This window comes from Mobula birostris, chromosome 11 (assembly GCF_030028105.1).
Source record: "Mobula birostris isolate sMobBir1 chromosome 11, sMobBir1.hap1, whole genome shotgun sequence".
Classification (NCBI taxonomy): Eukaryota; Metazoa; Chordata; class Chondrichthyes; order Myliobatiformes; family Myliobatidae; genus Mobula; species Mobula birostris.
In genome coordinates, this window is record NC_092380.1 from 89,856,841 (window position 1) to 89,876,746 (window position 19,906).

Sequence of the window (19,906 nt, forward strand, 5' to 3'; positions counted from 1 at the left end):
ACTCAAATTCTGCACTTATGGCCAGCATGCATTTACCCTTCCTAACTGGTTGATGTACTTGCATGTCAGTTTTATTTATCCTCAAGGACATCCAGGTCCCTCTAAGCCAGGGGCTCCCAACCTGGAGTCCATGGTCCTTTCAGTTAATGGTAAGGCTCCATGGCATAAAAATGTTTGGGAACCCCTGCTCTGAATCTTTAAAGAAAATGGCCTTTTAGTTTTCCACACTATAATCCATTTGCCAAGTCTTTGTTCTTTCATTCAGTATTCTCTATAAAACATGCATCCAAATGTCAGACCAAGCTGCTACCTAACTACGGATTGTCAACAGGTTTTGTGTTGTACTGTTGCTTTTGCACAATCATCTAATTACCTGCTTACTAAGATTTTATTGTTATCCTGTTCAGTTATTCCAAATAGAACCATTGGCAAAGGAAGCTTCAATGGGAGTTTTGAAAGACTTGATGCATGGATTAATATTATTAATGTTAGATTCGCGCTTGGAAGATTTGGATGAAGGTCCTCAAGTTATACGATCAGTCAATCTGCTGATGGTAAAAGTATTGGAAAAATCTGATCCAACCAACATTTTAAGGTAAAGGGGAAAAGCTTGGCTATTGTAGTTACATTAGGTTACAGATTACCTTGAAGCTGGTCTTCTGTATCTTTCTTGGAATTTTCATAAGATCAATCATCCGATTGTGATATGTAGACAAGGATGAATTTGGCATTAGTAATGTTGTTAGAAACCTTTGTAGAACTATGGCACCTTTGAAATTATTTCACTGGCTGGTAGTAATCATGTATGATCATGTCATGAGAATATTGAGGTAAATTGTTTGCTTTAAGGAAAATGGAAATCATTGTCATTTACAAATCATTAACAGTCCTGTCTCCTGAAGACGATTTAGCAGCAAAAAAAGGAATTAAAAGATTAATGGAGAAAATTTCACTTGAGACCTTTTGGTCAAAGATCTGAGTGCAAATGCTTTTCACAGAGTTCGTTGTAGTTTAGAGAATGATCATATAGAGTTGTTAAATGACATCTTAAATGAAAAATTTCTTTTGTAGTTCCCTGATCGTACTCTTGCAAGATAGTCTTCTCGCTACCACAAATAACTCTCCTAAGTTTTCAGAGCTTATAATGAAGGTAATGTATTACTTCAAATACATTGAATACTATATGAAATGTATCTTTTATTTATCCTTGTAAAATTCCATACATAGTTATTTAAGCTCTTTCTCTTTAACTTTTAGTGTTTGTGGCGTATGATACGTCTTCTCCCAAGCAACGTGAACGTTATCAATGTTGACCGAATACTTTTGGATGTACACAATTTCATGCGTGTTTTCCCAAGGGAGAGATTAAAGCAGATGAAGAGTGATCTTCCCATGAGAACACAGAAGACATTGCTGCATACGCTTTGCAAGCTCTTGGGACCAAAGGTTTGTTGACTGATGTAATGATTTTCCTGCTTAATGATGCAGTTGTTTATCTCTCACAATATTTAAAATAAAAACTAAATGCCCCAGATGTTTCGGAGAGGTAGGTGTGAGTTGTAAAACCTACTATAAGAAAGTTGAACAAAGTATTGCCCAATTTCAGCAGAAGTTGACGTGAACATCCTGTGTTTATTTTCAAATTTTAGTGAAGGTTGATAGCTTTTGCAATTTTTGTTTTTTCAGTCGACCTCTCTTCAGGTTTCTTCTGGTTTTAAGTAACCTGAAGGCTACTTATTTTGTACCATTTCGAGTATTAAAGTTTAAATTTAAAGGCTGTTTACAACCGTCAGATTGCTTATTACTATTTTATCAGTTAAACACTTAATCTATAAATTTGTCTATGTGTAAAGACATGGTTTGGTCAATTTTAAATTGGAACTCATCTCTTTGTCAGAAGTCTTTTACAGATCAAGTGGTCATTTGCAGCTGTGGTGAAACTGACTAATGCGCCCTTTATGTGGGGAGTCCTATTTTGAAACTTAGGGATACCCCCATTATATTGACTGGCACCACCACAATCGTGCTAAATGAGGAGGGAGACCCTTAAAATGTTTGGCATTTCTACAAGCAGCTAAGTAATGTACAGTGTATCACTATCTGGAACCTCATAACCCAGCAAATAAATATTCTACTGTTAGAATCGAGCCAGGGGATCAATCTGCTTGAATGAATGCAGAAGAGCATGCTGACACCAGCACAAGTGAACCTGAAAAAATACCTACCAGTTGAACACAAGGTGACGCATATTAAACAGTAAGAACAGCATTCAGTATACTGCAAAAGAATGTGCAACCAGTAAGTCAGATCAAAGGCTGCACTCTGCCTCAGCCAATCACAAATTGTGGTGGAAACTTAAACAGCTCCAGAAAGTTCCCCCATATCAACGATGGCACAATTCAACTTGAATATGAAGATTTTAATGCATTTAGAGGACGCCAATCTATCTTCCTGTCTATTCAAGGTCCCTAATGTAACAAGCAACACACAAAATGCTGGTGGAATGCAGCAGGCCAGGCAGCAATGTCCCTAATTTAACAGGCTGTTTTCAACTAGTTCAATTCATTCTGTGTAATATTTAAGAAGTTCACTGGTTGCAGCCAAAGCTCTGGGACTGAGCAAGATTTCAGCTGATGTACTTCAGAACAAGCTGCACCACTATGAACTACTCCAGTGCAGTTACTTGTAGAAAATAGTCCGAGTATTCATTTTTCATGAAGGACATGCTGAATCCAATCTGGCTTTTCTTTCCTGGTTGGCATGAACAAGTTGGGCTGAAGGGCCTATGTAGTGAAGAAAATTATCTAAGATTGCAACAGGATCTGGAGTAGGTTTAGGGGCTGAGGGTGCAGTGTTTGTTTGAGAATAATTGTGGTGGCAGTGTTGCTACTATCTGTAGTGATTGCAGGAAGTCAAGGATCCATTTGCAAAGGAAATGTGTTAAGACCCATGTCTAGGAGTTTGGAGATGAGTACTGAACGAATTTGTCATTAGTTACACAAGTACCTGCTCAGTTTATTTACATCAGGGTGTCTCAGCTCCAAACTCAACCACCAGACAGAACCTGAAGATCTGAATCCAGGGATAAGTTTAGGTTGAGTGCCCTTTGTTGGAATGTGACCTTGGGGGGGGTGGGGGGGTACTTGTGGATGAGCATCTGTAGGAAAACACTCTGGTTGGAGTCATATCTTTTACAAAGAAAGGTGACTGTGATATCTGGGGTGAATCATTCCAGCCCCACAATTTCTCTGCAGGTACTTTTCAGGATGTTCAGCCCCATTACTCCAGTGAACAACCTTACATCATAAGGCTGGAAAGGGGGATGTCTGTTGATTATTATAGTGCAATTCCATTCATGACTCCTCTCAAAATTGCCTGTGCTTGCATGCAGTGAGATGCAGACAATGTTTGTGTACGGGCTATTGTGGCAAATACTATGTACCATAATTACCAATGCAGCATGGTTAGGGCACTATATCTAGGTGATCTTGCTTCCCTTTCTTTAGGTTCAATAAAGGAGACATTATTTCGTTAAGCTCTTTGGAGGTTTGAGTTCTCTGGGGATAGGGGGAGTAGGAGTTCGATGTTGAGTGATGGATGATGGTGAGGGAGTAACCTGTGTTAGTTCCAACACTTGAATGTGATTTGTTTAACTTCAAAAGAACTTTCTTTATTCCTCTTGTGGAGAAGGATTGAGCTGACAACTGTCTTTCTGGGGTTGCTGTGAATTCAAAGATCGTCACATATTGCATTTCGCTTGTGTGACCGATGTTAAATGAATAACTACAGAATTTGAATGATATCTATTATTTTAAAATAAAAAGATTGTCATAAGAGTATGAGTAGAATTCAATGCTAGCGAGTTGAAAAAATTATGCACAGTGTTTAACTTTAAATTGTTCTTTATATACCAGATTATGGATCATCTGACACTGATTGAGAACAAGAATGAATCTGAGCTTGAGGCTCACCTACGACGTGTCACTAAACAGTCAATGGCATTGTCAGGTGGAAAGACTGATTCAGAAACGGAAAAGCGTGGTTCTACAATAGTACGTATTGAACTAAGAAAGGATAAAACCTAACCAATTATAATTACATTATTGTGAATCTTTTTATTGGAATTGAATTTAATTCTGCTTTTGAATATTGCATTGCAGAAACAATGCTATAGCTTTATTGAATTTACTTCATTTATGGTATAGAAAATATTGTCAACAGTTGCTCCATGAAAAGTTGGACTATTAATGTGAATTGAACTTGGAAAGCTATGAAGTATTTTATTGATGGATTAAATTTATGGTTGTTGATCTTCAGTAAAGTTTCACCACAGTGCAAGTGACTAAGTATGTAGGAGTTGTTGTTGACTGGGAGACAATATGCAGAAGTCAGAATTAAAATGGCAAGCTAGCCTGAAGCTTAGTCAGACTTGTGGACTGAATAGTAGTGGCATAGTAGCTTAATCTTTGTCATTTAATCATACTTTCTTTGCCAAAGAGAATGAATTTAGAGTTAGAGAAGTTTTGTCATCATCTGACATGAATCAAAAGCTAGGTCTATCTGTTTTTGGTTCTCCTTTTATAGGAAAGATTCTTGCCTTGCTAACTACAGCATAAGATCACCAGGTTAATTTTTTGCAATGAGAGAACTGAGAGTACCTTATAATGGACCAATGTTTTCTGCAGCTCCAAAATGCTCTTGAAGTTGTAGTTGTATAACAAGATAGATTTTAGGAGGATATGACCAATTAGAACCCAAGGCTATTTGTCCTGGCCTGGGATCTTTGGACTTAATAAGATACCAAATTATCATGAAATTGAAACTCTCTAACTTTTAGTGCTGAGAACTCTATGCTTGGTCGATGAATCCATGGGATTTAAAGGAATGAAGCTACTTGAAGAGAAGGCAGAGTTTTAAAGTTTCATCATAAGCTTACAGGGTGCTGAAGCAAGCTTGAATGAGTGTAGGAGTGAAGCAAGCTTGAAGGAGCTCTCTTGAATGTGAATCTTTCAGTTTTTAACCAGTATATTTGAATTCTAAATCCTGTAGATGTTATTTGATGCTGGGAGGCCAGGAGCTGACATGACAGTTGAATCTTGCATGAAGGCATGCTGTGGGGCAGGGGGCAATATAAGTGTGTGAAAGGGAAAGTAGGTAAGCATTTTGTGGGATGAAAAATCATGAACCCAGAGAGTGACTGAAATGGCAGAGTTGAGAGCAGGGGTCCCCAACCTTTCTTGGATGTCATAGATCAATACCATGAAGCAAGTGGTCCATGGACACCAGGTGGAAACCCCAGGCCTAGAGGCAGGAAGGGTCCTGTGTGAGGATGGATAACATTTGATGTTCTGGGAAAGGGAGCGTTGGGTTGAAGAAATTTTTAAAGGATGTAGACCACCTGTATTAACTAGTGATGGGAATCTTTGAGCAAGTATGTCAAGTGCCTTGATGCAATGGAGACTATAAACTGAAAATGAAATAACTCTGGTTGTAAGAGAGAACAGGTTAGCGGCTGCATGTTTGTAACAGTTGATTTGTATTGTGACTCCCCAAACCTTTCCCACCATTTTATTATAAGGCAGGGATTAATACCTTTTTGGGTATAACTGCAGCAGCACAAGATTGAAACAACTGAAGGCAAAGCAACTCATTGATCCATCCACCATATACTGGTAAACATCCATTTCCTCCACCTTGGGTGCATTATGGATTTTGTAATTGCAACAACACATTGGAGAAACTTCCACCAGAGTTCTTTGACAGCAGCTTTTGAACCATGATATTTAAAGGGGCTCACCATCTTTAAATGCCTATGTTTCAGATTAAATGGAAATGCAATGCATTATCTTCGTCGCCACTTGTCCTAGATCTTAATTGCATTAATACCAGGCAGTTCAAGGTGAACAAGCACTGTAATATATTTAGCTGAATTTTATCATGAGCAATCACAAGCAAGTGATAAATACTAGCCTTCAACACATCACAGGGAATGAATTTAAAATAGTTTTGGCATTCTGCCTGCATATTCCTCTTCTTCTCCCAAATCCAGATTGATTTCTGCACATTTTATTTGAAGACTGGAATAGGCTATGCTCTGGCAAACCCAAAGACATTGACCATGAGCTCTGCCCCTTTCCAAAATAGGAAGAATGGATGGGGTGGTGGTGGTTGTTACAGCAAACTATAGTTGTATGGTGCTTCTCTTCCACATGTTGTATTTTCTGAGATGTAAACCAAATCAATACAGAATGAGCATTGTGCTCAGTGAGAGAAGCTTGACTGATCAAAATAACATGATACTATATTTTTAAAAGATCCATAAATCCTTAGTATGAGAATGTTCCTGTCAGGATAAGGAACTTATTTGTATTATGTATTCCCTGCCCTGGACAATAATTGTGTATATATTTGACATGCTCTTTTTTTTTTTGTACTATTGTGAACTGTGTTCAGAAATTTAACAGTTCCATTTATTTAAAAAAAATACTTGATTTAAAGAAATACTAAACAACTACGAATAAAAGAATGTTCTTGGAAACTGTTGTTTTCACAGCATTGATTTCTTGTGGTTAAAAAGCACAAACACCAAATCCTACATGAGAGTAACTATGTAATTAGAATTAAGTTTTTAAAAATGAAGTATTCTATGTTCATCATTACAATTTTATTTATTCTAGGAGGGTAAAGAATCAAAAGCAAAAATAAGTGAAACTTTAGCAGAAATATTCAAGAAGATTGGCTCCAAGGAAAACACAAGGGAGGTATGTTATGATTTATTTTTGAATAATTGTAAGTAAATTATTTCTTTAGTTGGCCTTCACTTTTGTGCCCACTAAATTATCGAAAAACCATTGATATTAAGATATTTGAGTGTAGATCTGAGAAGCCTAGTATTTTTAGATTTTACTTTTCAAGGAAGTAATTTGAAGGATTATTTACTGTTCCTGGGCATTGCTTTATTCACAGGGATTTCAGTGAGGACTGATGGGCAAAGATTTTCTTACTGAGCCCTTCTGTCAACTTTCACCATGAGTTCATATTTGGCAAAGAGTGAACTTTGGGCAGGTTGGGGAGATCCATGCACTTTTTTATGTTCCGAGATGCCTGTGGCCTCATTCAACTGACTGATATGCTGTCAGACTTATAAGATCACTTGTACAAATGTATTAATATACTTACTTGTATGGATGTTCACCCAACTTTTAGAATTGTAGTTTTAATTCTTGAGTCCAGTTTATGTAAATTGTGAGCTACTTGAACCATCTCCTGTACTTATGGAGTATACTCTTTTCACATTCGTTAATGTGATTTGCCAAGTTTTAACTGATTGCTTTCCACCTCTGACCAGGGTTTAGCAGAACTTTATGAATACAGAAAGAAGTATTCAGATGCCGACATTGAACCATTTTTGAGGAAATCTTCCCAGTTCTTTCAGAATTATGTTGAAAGAGGTTTGCGGCTTGTGGAAAATGAGAGGGAGGGGAAAGGAAGGATGTCTTCTTCGTCTAGTTCTGGTAAGATTTATTTTAACAAAAAGTAAATTCAATTTAAAACTTAATGGAAAAAGAAATTTATCTCAAATTATTTTGCCACCCAGTGCTTTTTAACTTAAATCAGAATTGCGCTTCTTGAGTAGCTGATCAAAAGTTCATAGTTCGTAGTTTTTAGTTCATAGATTACTACTGTAAATTATTATTTAGATTTCTGTGTACCTTTATTCTTCATAAAGTGTAGAGCTGTCCACTGCCCTCACAATGTGTTGTATACAAAACTAAGCAGGGAGTTAAAACAACTCAAAATGCACCCGAGCCAGAGGCTTTCTTCAGAGTTTTTAATAAGAAAATTTTGTGAAACTGCAGAAAGTTAAATAAAACACATATTAATTCAATACAGAATCATCGCACATAAATACCTGAATATGGTATTAATTGATTATTCTCACTATCAGTATTAAATAAGGTAACGCACCATGTGCAACATTCTGTAGCTGTGCTGTGGACTAGAGTGAACTGTGGCGCAATGGTAGCTTAATGGTGATGAACGATAAATGTATACTTCCTTCAAAGTACACCTACTAAATGTTTACCAGTACTAAGAAAGCTTAAAGCTCATGGTTGCTACTCTTTTAAGATCAAATCAAGAGTGGACGAAAATGGATGTCTTTCTATCAGATTTGCTCCATGTTGAAATTCAAATTAACGTGCGCAGGAAATGATGTTTCTTTAAAAAAAAGTGCTTATGAGCAGGAAGCGCTGTTTGTACAAAACGAACTTCATACAAAATGAACAGTACCTGTAGAGGCACACTGTATCAAGCAAAGACCAGTTTGTTTCCTTGTGCATAAGTCAGTTATTTGATATTTAGATGTAATTATCAGTCCAGTTTATGGGAGAGGCATAGAAAACCATGCAAGTAGCCAGGAGTAAGCAAAAATCAATTCAATCTGTCATTCATTAATGAGTGGTTGTGACTGATCTTCAGTTAAGTCATTTTCTGACATCTTGATTCCCTTGGGTTCAAAAACCTAACTCTGCTCTTCATCTCTTGTGTAAAGAAATTTCTTATTATCTTGATCCTAAATATCTAGTCCCAGACTGCAGGTTGTCGGAAGTTCCATTTTCAGGGTAGTCACTTGCCTGATTCTCCCTCCAATTCCTTGCCTAATTCTTTCAAGGTCGTGCTGTTTCTATGGCACATGTGAAGTCTAATCCTGGTAGGGCAAATGAGTAAAATGTAGGGGGTTCAGCAGCAGCATCATCAGGTGCCATGCCCAGTTTGAGCTTTGACTGCCATGGCCCACATATTCCTGTTTCGGGTCAAGTGGATCAATTCATTGGTATTCATTTCCAGTTCTCTGGCTGTTGTCTCCATCATCATTTGTCTTTGTCTTCCTCTTGCTTTTTTTCCCTTCAGTCTTTCCCATAATTACCATGCATTCTAGCTCTTTCCTAATCACATGTCCAATGAAGTTACGTTGCCTTTTCATGATCTCTCACATTATTTCTCTTTTTGTGTTTGCTCTGTTTATAACATCCTTGTTAGATATTCATTTTGTCCATGATATTCTTTGCATCCTCCTCAAAAACCACATCTCTGCTGCTACAATTCATTTCCTCATGTTACTAGATACTGTCCAACATTCTGAGCCATATAACATAACTGGATAAATGTAACATCTCAGTACTCTGAGGCGGGTTGTCATGCCTAGTTTAGTATTGGTCAGTATACTCTTCATTCTTGTAAAGGTGTCTTTTGCTATCCCTATTCTTCTTTTGATGTCCATGTTGCACCTGCCATCTGATGTCACCCAGCTTCCTAAGTAGCAAAAGTTCTGTACTAGTCTTATGTCTTCTCCGTTTATTCTCAGCCTGCAGATAGGATTCTCCTTTTTGGATATCACCATACATTCTGTTTTTTTTGCAATTGATAGATAAACCCATTTTTGCACTTTCTTCAACAATTATATCAATTAAGTTTTGTAGTTCTTTCTCTGTACCTGTAATTAACACAGTGTCATCTGCATATGTGAAATTATTGATGTTTTCACCGCCAACTTTGATTCCCAAGATGTCTCTTATTTTTTGTAATATTGTTTCACTGTACACATTAAATAAATCGGGAGAAAACACACCCTTGTCTAACGCCTCTCTTGATTTTCGTAAACTGACTCACTTCTCCATCTATTCTTACAGCGGCAGTTTGTTCCCAGTATAGATTTCTGATTAGGCGAAGGTCTTTCGAATCTAGATCTAGAGTTTTCTGTAATGTGTTAAATATCTTATTGTGCTTCACTTTATCAAATGCTTTTGTGTAGTCGATAAAACAAACAAATCTTTTTGCAGTTGAATAGCTCATTCTGATAGTATCCTTAAAATCAATATTGCGTTTCTTGTACCTTTGTCTTTCACAAAACCACATTGTTCTTTGCCTATTTCAGCTTGTATCTTACTTTTAGCTCTTGTCATCAAAATTTTTAAAAGTATCTTGGTGATATGACTCATTAAACTTATGGTCCTATGGTCACATTATATTGCTCCAGCTTTCTTAGGAAGAGTGATAAATACTGATTTTTTTTTCCATCTCTTCTGGTATTATTCCAGTCTCATAAATATCATTGATTAAATCAGTAAGTTTTTCAATTCCATAATCTTCAAGGGCAATAATTTGTTCTATTACTAATTCATCAGAACCTGTTGCCTTTCCTTTCTTCATCTTATTTATTGCATTATGAACTTCAGATTTTAAAATACTTGGACCTTCAATATTTTTCTTAATTTCTGGTTTTTTGCCTTGATTGTCTTCAAACAATTCCTGAGTATACTCAGTCCATCTGTTCATAACCTCATCTTTTTCCATGATAATGGTACCGTCCTTTGCTTTCAAACATCCACCTGAAGAACAGAGGAGCTTTTTACTAGTGATATTCTTGATTTGTTGATGTAACCTTTTTGGATCAGTAATAGGGATTCTTTCTATTTGCTCATATTCCTGGTTTAACCATTCTTCTTTGGCTTTTTGACATAAGCTTTTAACTTTTTTATCTAAGGACTTGTATTCTATAGGATTTACTTTCTTCCATCTCCTTTCTTCCATTAGATTTTTGATTTCATCTGTCATCCATTTATTCTTTGTGCTTTTTTTTTCCTGTTTTAGGAATCACTGACTTTGCTGATTCTACCAAGGCATCCTTTAGAGAGTTAAATTTCATTTCTACATGATTGCTATCATCTTCAACAGGTTCTATTTCTAGACTTTGATATCTATTCTTTACTTCAATTGTAAATTTTTGTCTTATGCGTTCTTCTTTAATTAATTGCAAGAAGTCAAGGGATTGTTCAGGTTTTTGCTTTAGATTTTTTAAGTTTTACTTTTACGTGACATACTACTGGGTTATGGTCACTATTACAGTCTGCACCTGGATATGTTTTGCGTTGAGTCACTGAGTTTCTAAATCTTTGGCTGTGGTCCCCAACCACCGGGCCGCAAAGCATGTGCTTCTGGGCCGCGAGGAAACGATATGAGTCAACTGCACCTTTCCTCATTCTCTGCCACACCCGCTGTTGAACTTGAACGCACGCGAGGTCATTACCCACACGAGGACATCAGTTGGTCATTAACCTACAACTACTCGAGTAAAAACAAACGTTGCTTGAGAGTTTCTTTGGAAGAAATGGTAGGGGACATAAAAGGCTTAACGATGATGATAACGCAGAGGCAGCGGAGGCCGAGACTGCAAAAATAAAGCTTCCTTCAATAGAAAATACGATGAGTTGTACATAAAATATGGCTTTATTGCGACTGGTGACTCGCACGCTCCAAGCCCCCTCTGTGTCATTATGTGGAGACAAGCTGTCGAATGAGGCAATAAGGCCCTCAAAACTGCTTCAGCACCTTGAGTCCAAGCACCCTGCACTTAAAGACAAACCCGATGAGTTTTTTGAGTGGAAAAATCATGAGCAAGTGGGACAGAAGCAAGTGCTGAGAGCCACCATCTCCACAAATACTGCTGCTCTGAGAGTGTCGTACTTATTGGCTAGCCGTATTGCTAATTCTTCACTGTTGGTGAGGAATTGATTCTGCCTTTTACCAAGGACATGTGCCGTGAACTGTTGGGAGAAGCTGCAGCCAACAAGATGGCACAGGTTTTTCTTTCAGCTACCACAATTTCAAGGAGAATTGATGACATAGTGGAGGACATCGATGCACAGCTGTTGGAACGGCTTAACGAGTCTGGTTTCACTACCCGAGTCAAAGAGGTTGCTCCTGAATGCCAGTCTACACACTGTGTCACACCCAGGGAAATGCTGGCTAGCCGAAAAATGTCACCTGATCTTAATAGCATATTGAGTGACGTTGTTGAAGTTATCAATCACATCAAAGCAAAAGCCCTTAACTCACGTCTGTTTGAGCAGCTTTGCGAGGAAATGGATGCAGAGCACAAGCGTCTTCTCTTACACACTGAAGTCAGGTGGCTATCAAGGGGGAGAGCCCTGGCCAGGGTTTTTGAGTTAAGAGAGCAGCTACAGAGATTTCTTTTAGGAAAAAAGTCACCACTGGCAGCACACTTCAGTGATGAGTGGATAGCAAAACTGGCTTATCTGTGTGACATCTTCAACCTGCTCTGTGAACTCAATTTGTCACTTAAAGGGAGAATGGCGACTGTCTTCAAGTTGGCAGATAAAGTGTCTGCTTTCACAGACAAACTGGAACTATGGGGACGGCGAGTGGACAGGGGCATATTTGACATGTTCTCGACATTAGCTGGGAATTTGGGAGAGACTGAGGCGCACAGCTGGTGCGCGAACACCTATCTTCGCTGTCGACAGAATTTGAGCATTACTTCCCAACCGCAAATGACCCAAGACGTGCAAAGGAATGGGTCCGTGACCCATTTGTGAATGTCCCTGGTGAATCATCCACGTCAGTGTGGGAAGAAGATCAACAACTCAAGCTTGCAAATGACGGTGGGCTGAAAAGTATGTTTGACATAACATCTCTGCCGGCTTTCTGGATCAAAGTCAAGGCTGAATATCCTGAGAGAGCCATGAAAGTAATGAAAACGTTGCTTCTATTTCCAACATCATATCTCTGTGAAGCGGGGTTTTCTGCAATGAATGCAACGAAAACTAAATTATGGAATAGACTGGACATAAGGAACCCCCTTATGACTTATAATTGACTTAGCACATATTTTCCTTGCATGAATATAGTGATGTGTGTTTAGTATTAAATTCGTTAGATAAACCCTTTTAGAATTGAGTGCATTAGCCCCTGATAAATGACTTATAGTTGACTTCACCTATATTCCAGTCGTGATTAACACCCCCTCCCTCTGGTTGGCCAGTCCACAAGAATATTTTCAATATTAAACCGGTCCGCGGTGCAAAAAAGGTTGGGGATCCCTGGTTTATAGTAATAAAGTCAATTTGATTTCTAGTGTTATCACCTGGACTTTTCCAGGTCCACAAGTGTCTTGGATGGTTTTTAAAGTAGGTATTCATAATGACCAGATTATTCATCTTGTGCCATTCTACCCATTTCTCACCTCTTACTTCTTTCCCCTAGTCCAAATTTTCCTATGGTATTTCCATCAGCACCTTGTCCTACTTTCCTACTTTAGCATTTAGATCTCCCATGACAATAACAATATCTTGAGATTTGCATCCATTCTTTGCTTGTTCAAGCTCTTCATAGAATTTATCTACATCTTCATTTGTTCCATCTGTTGGTGCAGATACCTGTGTAATTGCTAAATCAAATGGTTGTCCTCTGAATCTAACAAGGAGCATTCTTTCTGATATTGTCCGTCTCCTAAAACACTTTTGTCATGTTTTCATTCATAAGAATTCCTACTCCATTAGTATGGGATGTTCCACAAGAATAAACTAGTGTTTTATTTCTAATCTGACATGTTCCAGCACCAATCCAATGAACTTTGCTAATTCCCATGATGTTAATTTTTAGTCTTTCCATTTAATTTTCAATCTTCCTGCTTGATTATAGGGTTCTTACATTCCAAGTGGCAATAATTTTCTTTTGTGTTACTTTAGTTTTATGGGCAGCAGCTTGATGACAGTCGGGGATCCCCTGCCGACCAAAATCAACCCTACCAAGCGAAACATTTTCAGAGTTGTCTTGAAGATTCTCTTGACGCTGTTGTTGTGTGATATTTTTGTGAGCTTGACCATGGTTTTCTCAGCAAATTGCAATGGTGGTTTGCTATTGCCTACCATTGGGTGAACTAAAGAAATCACCATTTCTCTTCCCAAGTGTTCATCTGCCTATACTATAGCCGTTGTCATTTGAGGTCGTAGCTCATCCACCTTCTCCGTCATAAGTTCAGTTACTGAACCTGCTGGATCTGCTGTTGGCCTTCGCTCGTATCCTGAGCAGGAACCCTTGCAGGTGCTACCGTTCTGGGTCAGAGCGGCCCTGGGAGCAATGAATGACTAAGGGGTAACTCCACTTTCCCCAAAGCTCTGAAAGTCCCCAGTCAGAGCCTCATCACGGGTTGCAGTTTAGAGTCATACCCAGGACCGACTTAGCAGCAGCATGCAGATAAATCTTGCTGAAAGTGGTCACACTGGTCAACAAATAATTTCAGGTGATCTAAGTAAGTGAAGAATGTCTGGTGTGTTGGCCTTAGACTGAGGCATTGTGTGTGTAACTCTTGGTTCAGCCAGCTTCTTAATCTAGGTGAAGACAGCCTCGGCCTGGCCAAACTTAACAAATCTTGTTTGGGTGGATGCTGTGCGATGTGTCCCGTTACAAATCAGTACCACGAAATGACAAACAGTACACAATATGCGATTAAACAATTGAACTTTATAATTCTTATTTTGACTATATGGTTAGTAATGAAACAAAAAAAAGAAAAGGGCCCATTCTTATGAAACGGTCTAATGCGCAACGTTAGAGCTCACAGTTCTGTTCATTTGTTTCCCATCTACCTCCCAAGCGTAGCCGACCTGCGCTCTAAATCTCACTCCATCGGTGGTCTACCAACTCTCTCCATTCACATCTTCTCTCCTCATCTCTCCCCATCTCTCCCCAGCAAAAGACCGCAAAATTCCTGCTCCCAGATCCACGAGAAAGAACAACATTCCGCTCATTGGCTAGCATGCATTCCAAAGCCCCTATTATCTCTAGTCATAACCCAAACTTTGCTGCTGCAGAGAAACCATTACCTTAGCAGTGAAACCTTACAGCGCGTTACATGTGTAAGACTTGGGTGTTATGTTGCAGCAGTACAAATTATTAGATAAACATTTGGAGTATTGTATACAATTCTGGTTACTCTTCTACTGGAGGAAAATGGTAGCAACAGAGTGCAGAATAAATTCACCAGCATATTGGCTGGTATAGAGGGGTGTATTTATATGGATAGAGTTGGGTAAGGTAGGGTTATTCTCATTGGAACATAGGAGGCTGATAGAAGGCAGAACAAGCATAAGGAGGATATAGAGTCAGAATCCTTTTTTTTTCCTTCCTCCGGGCAGGGAGAATAGAACTGTAGTGCTTAGCTTTAAGGCTTGCGGGGCATGAAATTTAAAGATCTGAAAGGTCAGCTTTTCCACTGTCGTAATAATCTGAAATGAGCTACTAGAGGTTGGAGACAGTCACAGTTACAACATTTAAAGGCATTTTAGACGATACTTGAAAAGGAAGGATGCAGGCAAATGGGATTAGCATTGATTAATGGGCATCATGTATGACATAGGTGGAAAGGGCCTTTTTTCTGCTCTAAAATTCTGATTTTGCTTTTGTTATAGCTAATGGTAAAAGAAATGTTTCATTTTAATTTATTAATCTTGCACTTGTTTCCTTCTCTCCTGTCTGACAGCCCTCTCCCACCCCTCAAACCTCCCATTAGATTTCTTCATTCTCTTCCCATGGTTGAGATGTACTTCATCTCTATTTGAGAGTTATATGCTGCTGAATTTCAATCAATGTTTTAAGTTTGTTGCTTTGCTTCCTAAACTGCTACTTCAAGTACTTTAAAAACACTGCCTCTATTGAAATGCATCTGGGACTAGAGTAAGGATGTTCTTAATTAACAATAGTCTGCCAAATGCATTAGTACTTAGAGTGCAACGAGAAAGAGGTTTAAATGTGCCTTCTAACACAAGTTGGGAACTGGTGAGGTAGGTTGTTTTTGAGTGTTGATTTGAGTACTTGCTATTGTGTATTTAGCAGGGTTTTCATCACCTCCCGATGAGTTACCACATGTAGCGAGTTCCACTTCCATCCCTTCTACAGGTAATACTAACGGAGAAGAAGTTGGTCCTGCTGTTTACTTGGAAAGGTTAAAAATTCTACGACAGCGTTGTGGCTTAGAAAATAACTCCAAGGTAACATGCATGTTTTTTGTTTAAGTTTCATGTTTTTGTGATGTGGGATTATTTCAAAGGATATAAAAAATCTTTTGATGCCGTAAGACTGTTTTTATACTTTTTTTAATTCAAATAACATGATCTACAATAATATATAGAATTTCAAAAAAGTAAGTAAGGTAGTGTTTGGTAAAATGTTAACTTTTTTCAAATTGTGCAGTTTGTGTTTTGAAATTAACTTAAATTGCAATTCTCTTTTATTCACCCCTGTATACCCACTTCCCCTAGTAAACTTGTAATATTCAGTTATGTGATCACTGCAACCTGGGGGTAACTTCAGTGAGGTTATTAATGCTGTTTCATTTGAGGTATCAGATTGCATGCACTCTCCAGAGTGTCCTGTTCTTAAAAACAGTCTTAAGTTATACTTGCTGTCTCCCCCCACCAATTTACATTGGCACCTGCAGAGCTCTGTTGTAGCGATCTTGGTCCTCCAGTCAGATACTCTAGGTTCTTTCACTTCCCTCTTCCACCCACCACACTTTGAAGATAAAAATCTGCTTGTTCTGTGAACTATAGTGCTGGAGTGGTATGGTACAAGAATTTATGCAGGATTCCCAGCACAGCAGCACTGTCAGTAATATTCTCATGTTCCCTCTTGGCATCGATTCAGTTAGCACACTTGCTACTGAGAAGCGAACCTGAGCATTTAGCAAGATACCCATGTGTGTTCTTTTTTAAAGTGCTGTGAACTTATTTTCAAAGTATGCCAATAAAAATATTCTACGTTTCCTTTTTAATGCTTCAATTTCTTTGAGGTTATGTCCCTTAAATCTGTACTTCTGATGTTTTTGATAAGTTAGGGTAAATGCAGCATGTTTTGCAAGTGCCATCAGAACAATTCCCTGTACCAGCTGCATCAAAATTATTAAGTAGTTTTAGCAGATATTTTTAGAGCAATTAGAAAACCTAAATAGTTGGTTACATACCTTTTTCAGGTGGACCATTATTTTGTTTGGGAACTGGAGGTAGTGTACGTAAATTAAAATCCTCCACAATTATCACTACTTTTCTGACAAGCTCCCTTTTATACTCTGCCCTACATTGTGATTACAGTAATGGTGCCTGTGTACCACTCCCACAAATAAATTCTTGTCTTTATTTCTTCCATTCACTCCTTAATCTCACTTTGCTGAAATTGGTCATCCCTGTCCTTTATTGTTGAAACCTTCCTCTCCTTAAATGTCATGTACTGTCTAAAATTTAGGTCGCAACACTTGTCCTGCAGCCGTGTTTCTGAAATGGCTATCTGAGCACTTTTCACTTTGTGCTCCTGGTTCTGATTTTGTTTCAAATGCATTTAGGAATAGAGATTTGATTTTTGTAACCTTTTGCTTTAACTACTTGTTAATTGCTAGATTTGTACACTGTCTTTTACTATTATTTTGTATTTTTACACCTTTTTTCTAGTCTTTCCCTACTCTTTGATTTACCACCTCTTTGTAACTTTGATACTTTGCCCCCACTATTAGTTTAAAATTCTCTTCTTAGTTATGCAGCTTGGTCACAGCATGTTTGTTCATTTTAAAGGGATTCCAAAGTATCTTATTTAATAGTTGAGAAGAAATTTACTTCTGATATTAAGATTAAGATAAGAAAATCAAGATAAAAGTCAGTTTAAGCCAGAGACCATTTTATAACCAGACAGTTATTAACAAAAAATCAGACTTTCTTGCCTAAGCCCATTCCACAGCTGCCATGCTAATTCTGTTTGCATCAAACAGAATCAGCTTTAAGAACATAGCTTTAATGGTCTTTGAGAATAATTTGGTGATGGCTTGAAAAATTTGGTTGGGAATAGTTGAAGACAAATGGTTAAGTTTAAATAATTTACGTTACTCATCTTTCTATAAGAAAATTCTGAAGTAGTTCATGTGTGTAGATTACTTTTATTTCATACTTCAGGACTAGTAATGATCTTTAAGGCACTTTCCATCAAACTTGTCATTGGGTAATTTAATATTTCCATTCTCCTGGATGTATTCTAATCAAAACAAAGTGTGACTATTCTGTCATATTGTCTTGATGCAGCATGAAGAACGACAACCTGCAACCTCGCTTCTATCCAAACCAACATTACCTACAGTTGTATCATCATCTGAGCTTCTGCACAATAAACTCACCCATCTTCGAGATTCACGAGAGTGTAACCAAGATCAAGAATCTCATCCACCAATACAAACCAATAGTAGCGCAACCTCAGCAGCTAATCTTGATGATTTGAAGAAAAGACTGGAACGAATAAAGAGCAGTCGCAAATAGATGGCCTGTGAATAATGGTGCAATGATGAAGTCTATTGAAATAGAAGGTCTCTTCATAGCTGTTGGCCTTCTATTAACATAGTGTGTATAATTTCTTTATGTACAATACAGTGAATAACTGTGTATTGTGGCATAATTCATTTCTGTATATAGGCTTCTGGACTGCAATAACGGATATTAAGACCTGTGGTGAACTTGTGAACACTTTCACACTAACACTTGTAAAATCAGTTATCTTTGATGTTCTCTACTTGCTTTCAAACTGGAGAGACTCCGGGTGGTATCAGAGTAACTTGTTGGCTACTATGTATTGCTCATATCTCCATTTGAGGCTTTAACTTCATCAGGTTAATAAAACTGGGGCTCCAATAGATAATTTCAGACCAAGCTGGCTGTATTTTCGTTTTTACTAGTACAGCACTGCCTAATAAATATTGAGGAAGTCTGTTATCTGACTAGATCTATCTGTTTAGTTCTTTTAGAAAGTTCTAATTACTGCTTGTTTTGTGTTTTCTTTTTCTTCCCTGTGATCAGCTCTTTGAAATGTGTTGATTCTCTATGGAATCATGAAGCATGGCATGAGGTTATGAATATTTGTGTTTTTTAAATAAAGACAATTAAAAACAAAATTCTGTGTTACAATATTAACCAAATTAAGCTGTATTATAATTTAAAAGATCTGTTAAAGCAATAATTTTTCATTGTGTATAGTTGTAGCAGTTAATTTGGTAATTTTTATAGCTAGGGCTCTGTGTAAGTCTAACATTTTATAAATTTCATGGAAAACTCATGACCAGAGAAGTTTTACAATTAGAAAACATTTTTCTCTGAACACTGGGGAAGCATTAATATAAACATAATAAATGATAAATATTTATATCCATTTGGGTTCTACTTATTGTTTTCCCACAAACCTGGTGAAATTTAATTTCAAGGTACTTGGGCTTGTTTTCTCCAAGTCTAACATGATATTCAGTGTGTCAGAATCACCATTGATACTACTACAAATCAGTCGGGTAGGTTCATTAAGTTGAAAGATGAAGTTTCTATTTGATAAACGTGATTAATGATTTGTTCTGTATAAATGACTTGCGTAGGAGAATTTTAAATAACATTCAGATATTGATTTATGAAGGATATTGTGTTTTGGACAATGGTCTGCAGAAGCCCCAAGAATTAAATGCAAAGAAGTCTTTTTGAATGCTGTTGTAGTACATGAAGTATGGTTTGGGCATCAGTGAAGTCAAGGAAACCTGGACATTAACTCAAAATGAAAATCTTGATTTAAGTATCTTGTTGTTCTGCACCTTTTCAGTGACACATTAATTTTATTGAACTCCAGTTTAATTGTTCTATGCAAGTTGACTACCTTCCATTGTAAAATTTTGACTTATGCCCTTCAATTCTAATTATGACTTTAGCTCATTGTTGCAGGCTATCAGGTTTTCCACTAATCTTACTACCAGAGTTTTAGCAGCCCTTTCTATCCCGTGCTCTTAGGATAATGACAGCAAAAGCATGAAAATGTAAATAGTAGTTATGGCTGATCTATCTCAAAACTACTTTTCTGGTTACCCCTATAATACATCTATTCCTTTAATATCTGGACAAGATTGTATGATTGGATAATATCTACCAAACAATCTTTGTGGAAAAAGACTGAACTGCCCTCCTCCCCCAGCAGACCAAGGTAAAGAATTCCAGACATTCAGCACCATTTGAGTGGGGGGGGGGGGTGGAAATCCTCGTTT

The 19,906-nt window shown here is 37.7% G+C and overlaps 1 protein-coding gene across 4 annotated transcripts in view; it reads left to right on the plus strand.

Annotated features, from left to right (window-relative positions):
• Positions 1–19,015, plus strand: part of ckap5 (cytoskeleton associated protein 5) — a 97,690-nt gene extending 78,675 nt beyond the window's left edge. For 3 of the 4 annotated variants that reach the window (XM_072272690.1, XM_072272691.1, XM_072272692.1), the window contains exons 37-44: positions 408–595; positions 1,072–1,150; positions 1,258–1,446; positions 3,915–4,052; positions 6,678–6,761; positions 7,349–7,514; positions 15,694–15,851; positions 17,925–19,015. In XM_072272690.1, coding sequence (XP_072128791.1) covers positions 408–595; positions 1,072–1,150; positions 1,258–1,446; positions 3,915–4,052; positions 6,678–6,761; positions 7,349–7,514; positions 15,694–15,851; positions 17,925–18,155 — 1,233 coding nt within the window. In that variant the 3' untranslated portion in view covers positions 18,156–19,015. The remainder of the gene's footprint in view (positions 1–407; positions 596–1,071; positions 1,151–1,257; positions 1,447–3,914; positions 4,053–6,677; positions 6,762–7,348; positions 7,515–15,693; positions 15,852–17,924) is intronic. The other variant, XM_072272693.1, reaches the window with a different exon arrangement.
• Positions 19,016–19,906: the final 891 nt, after the last annotated feature.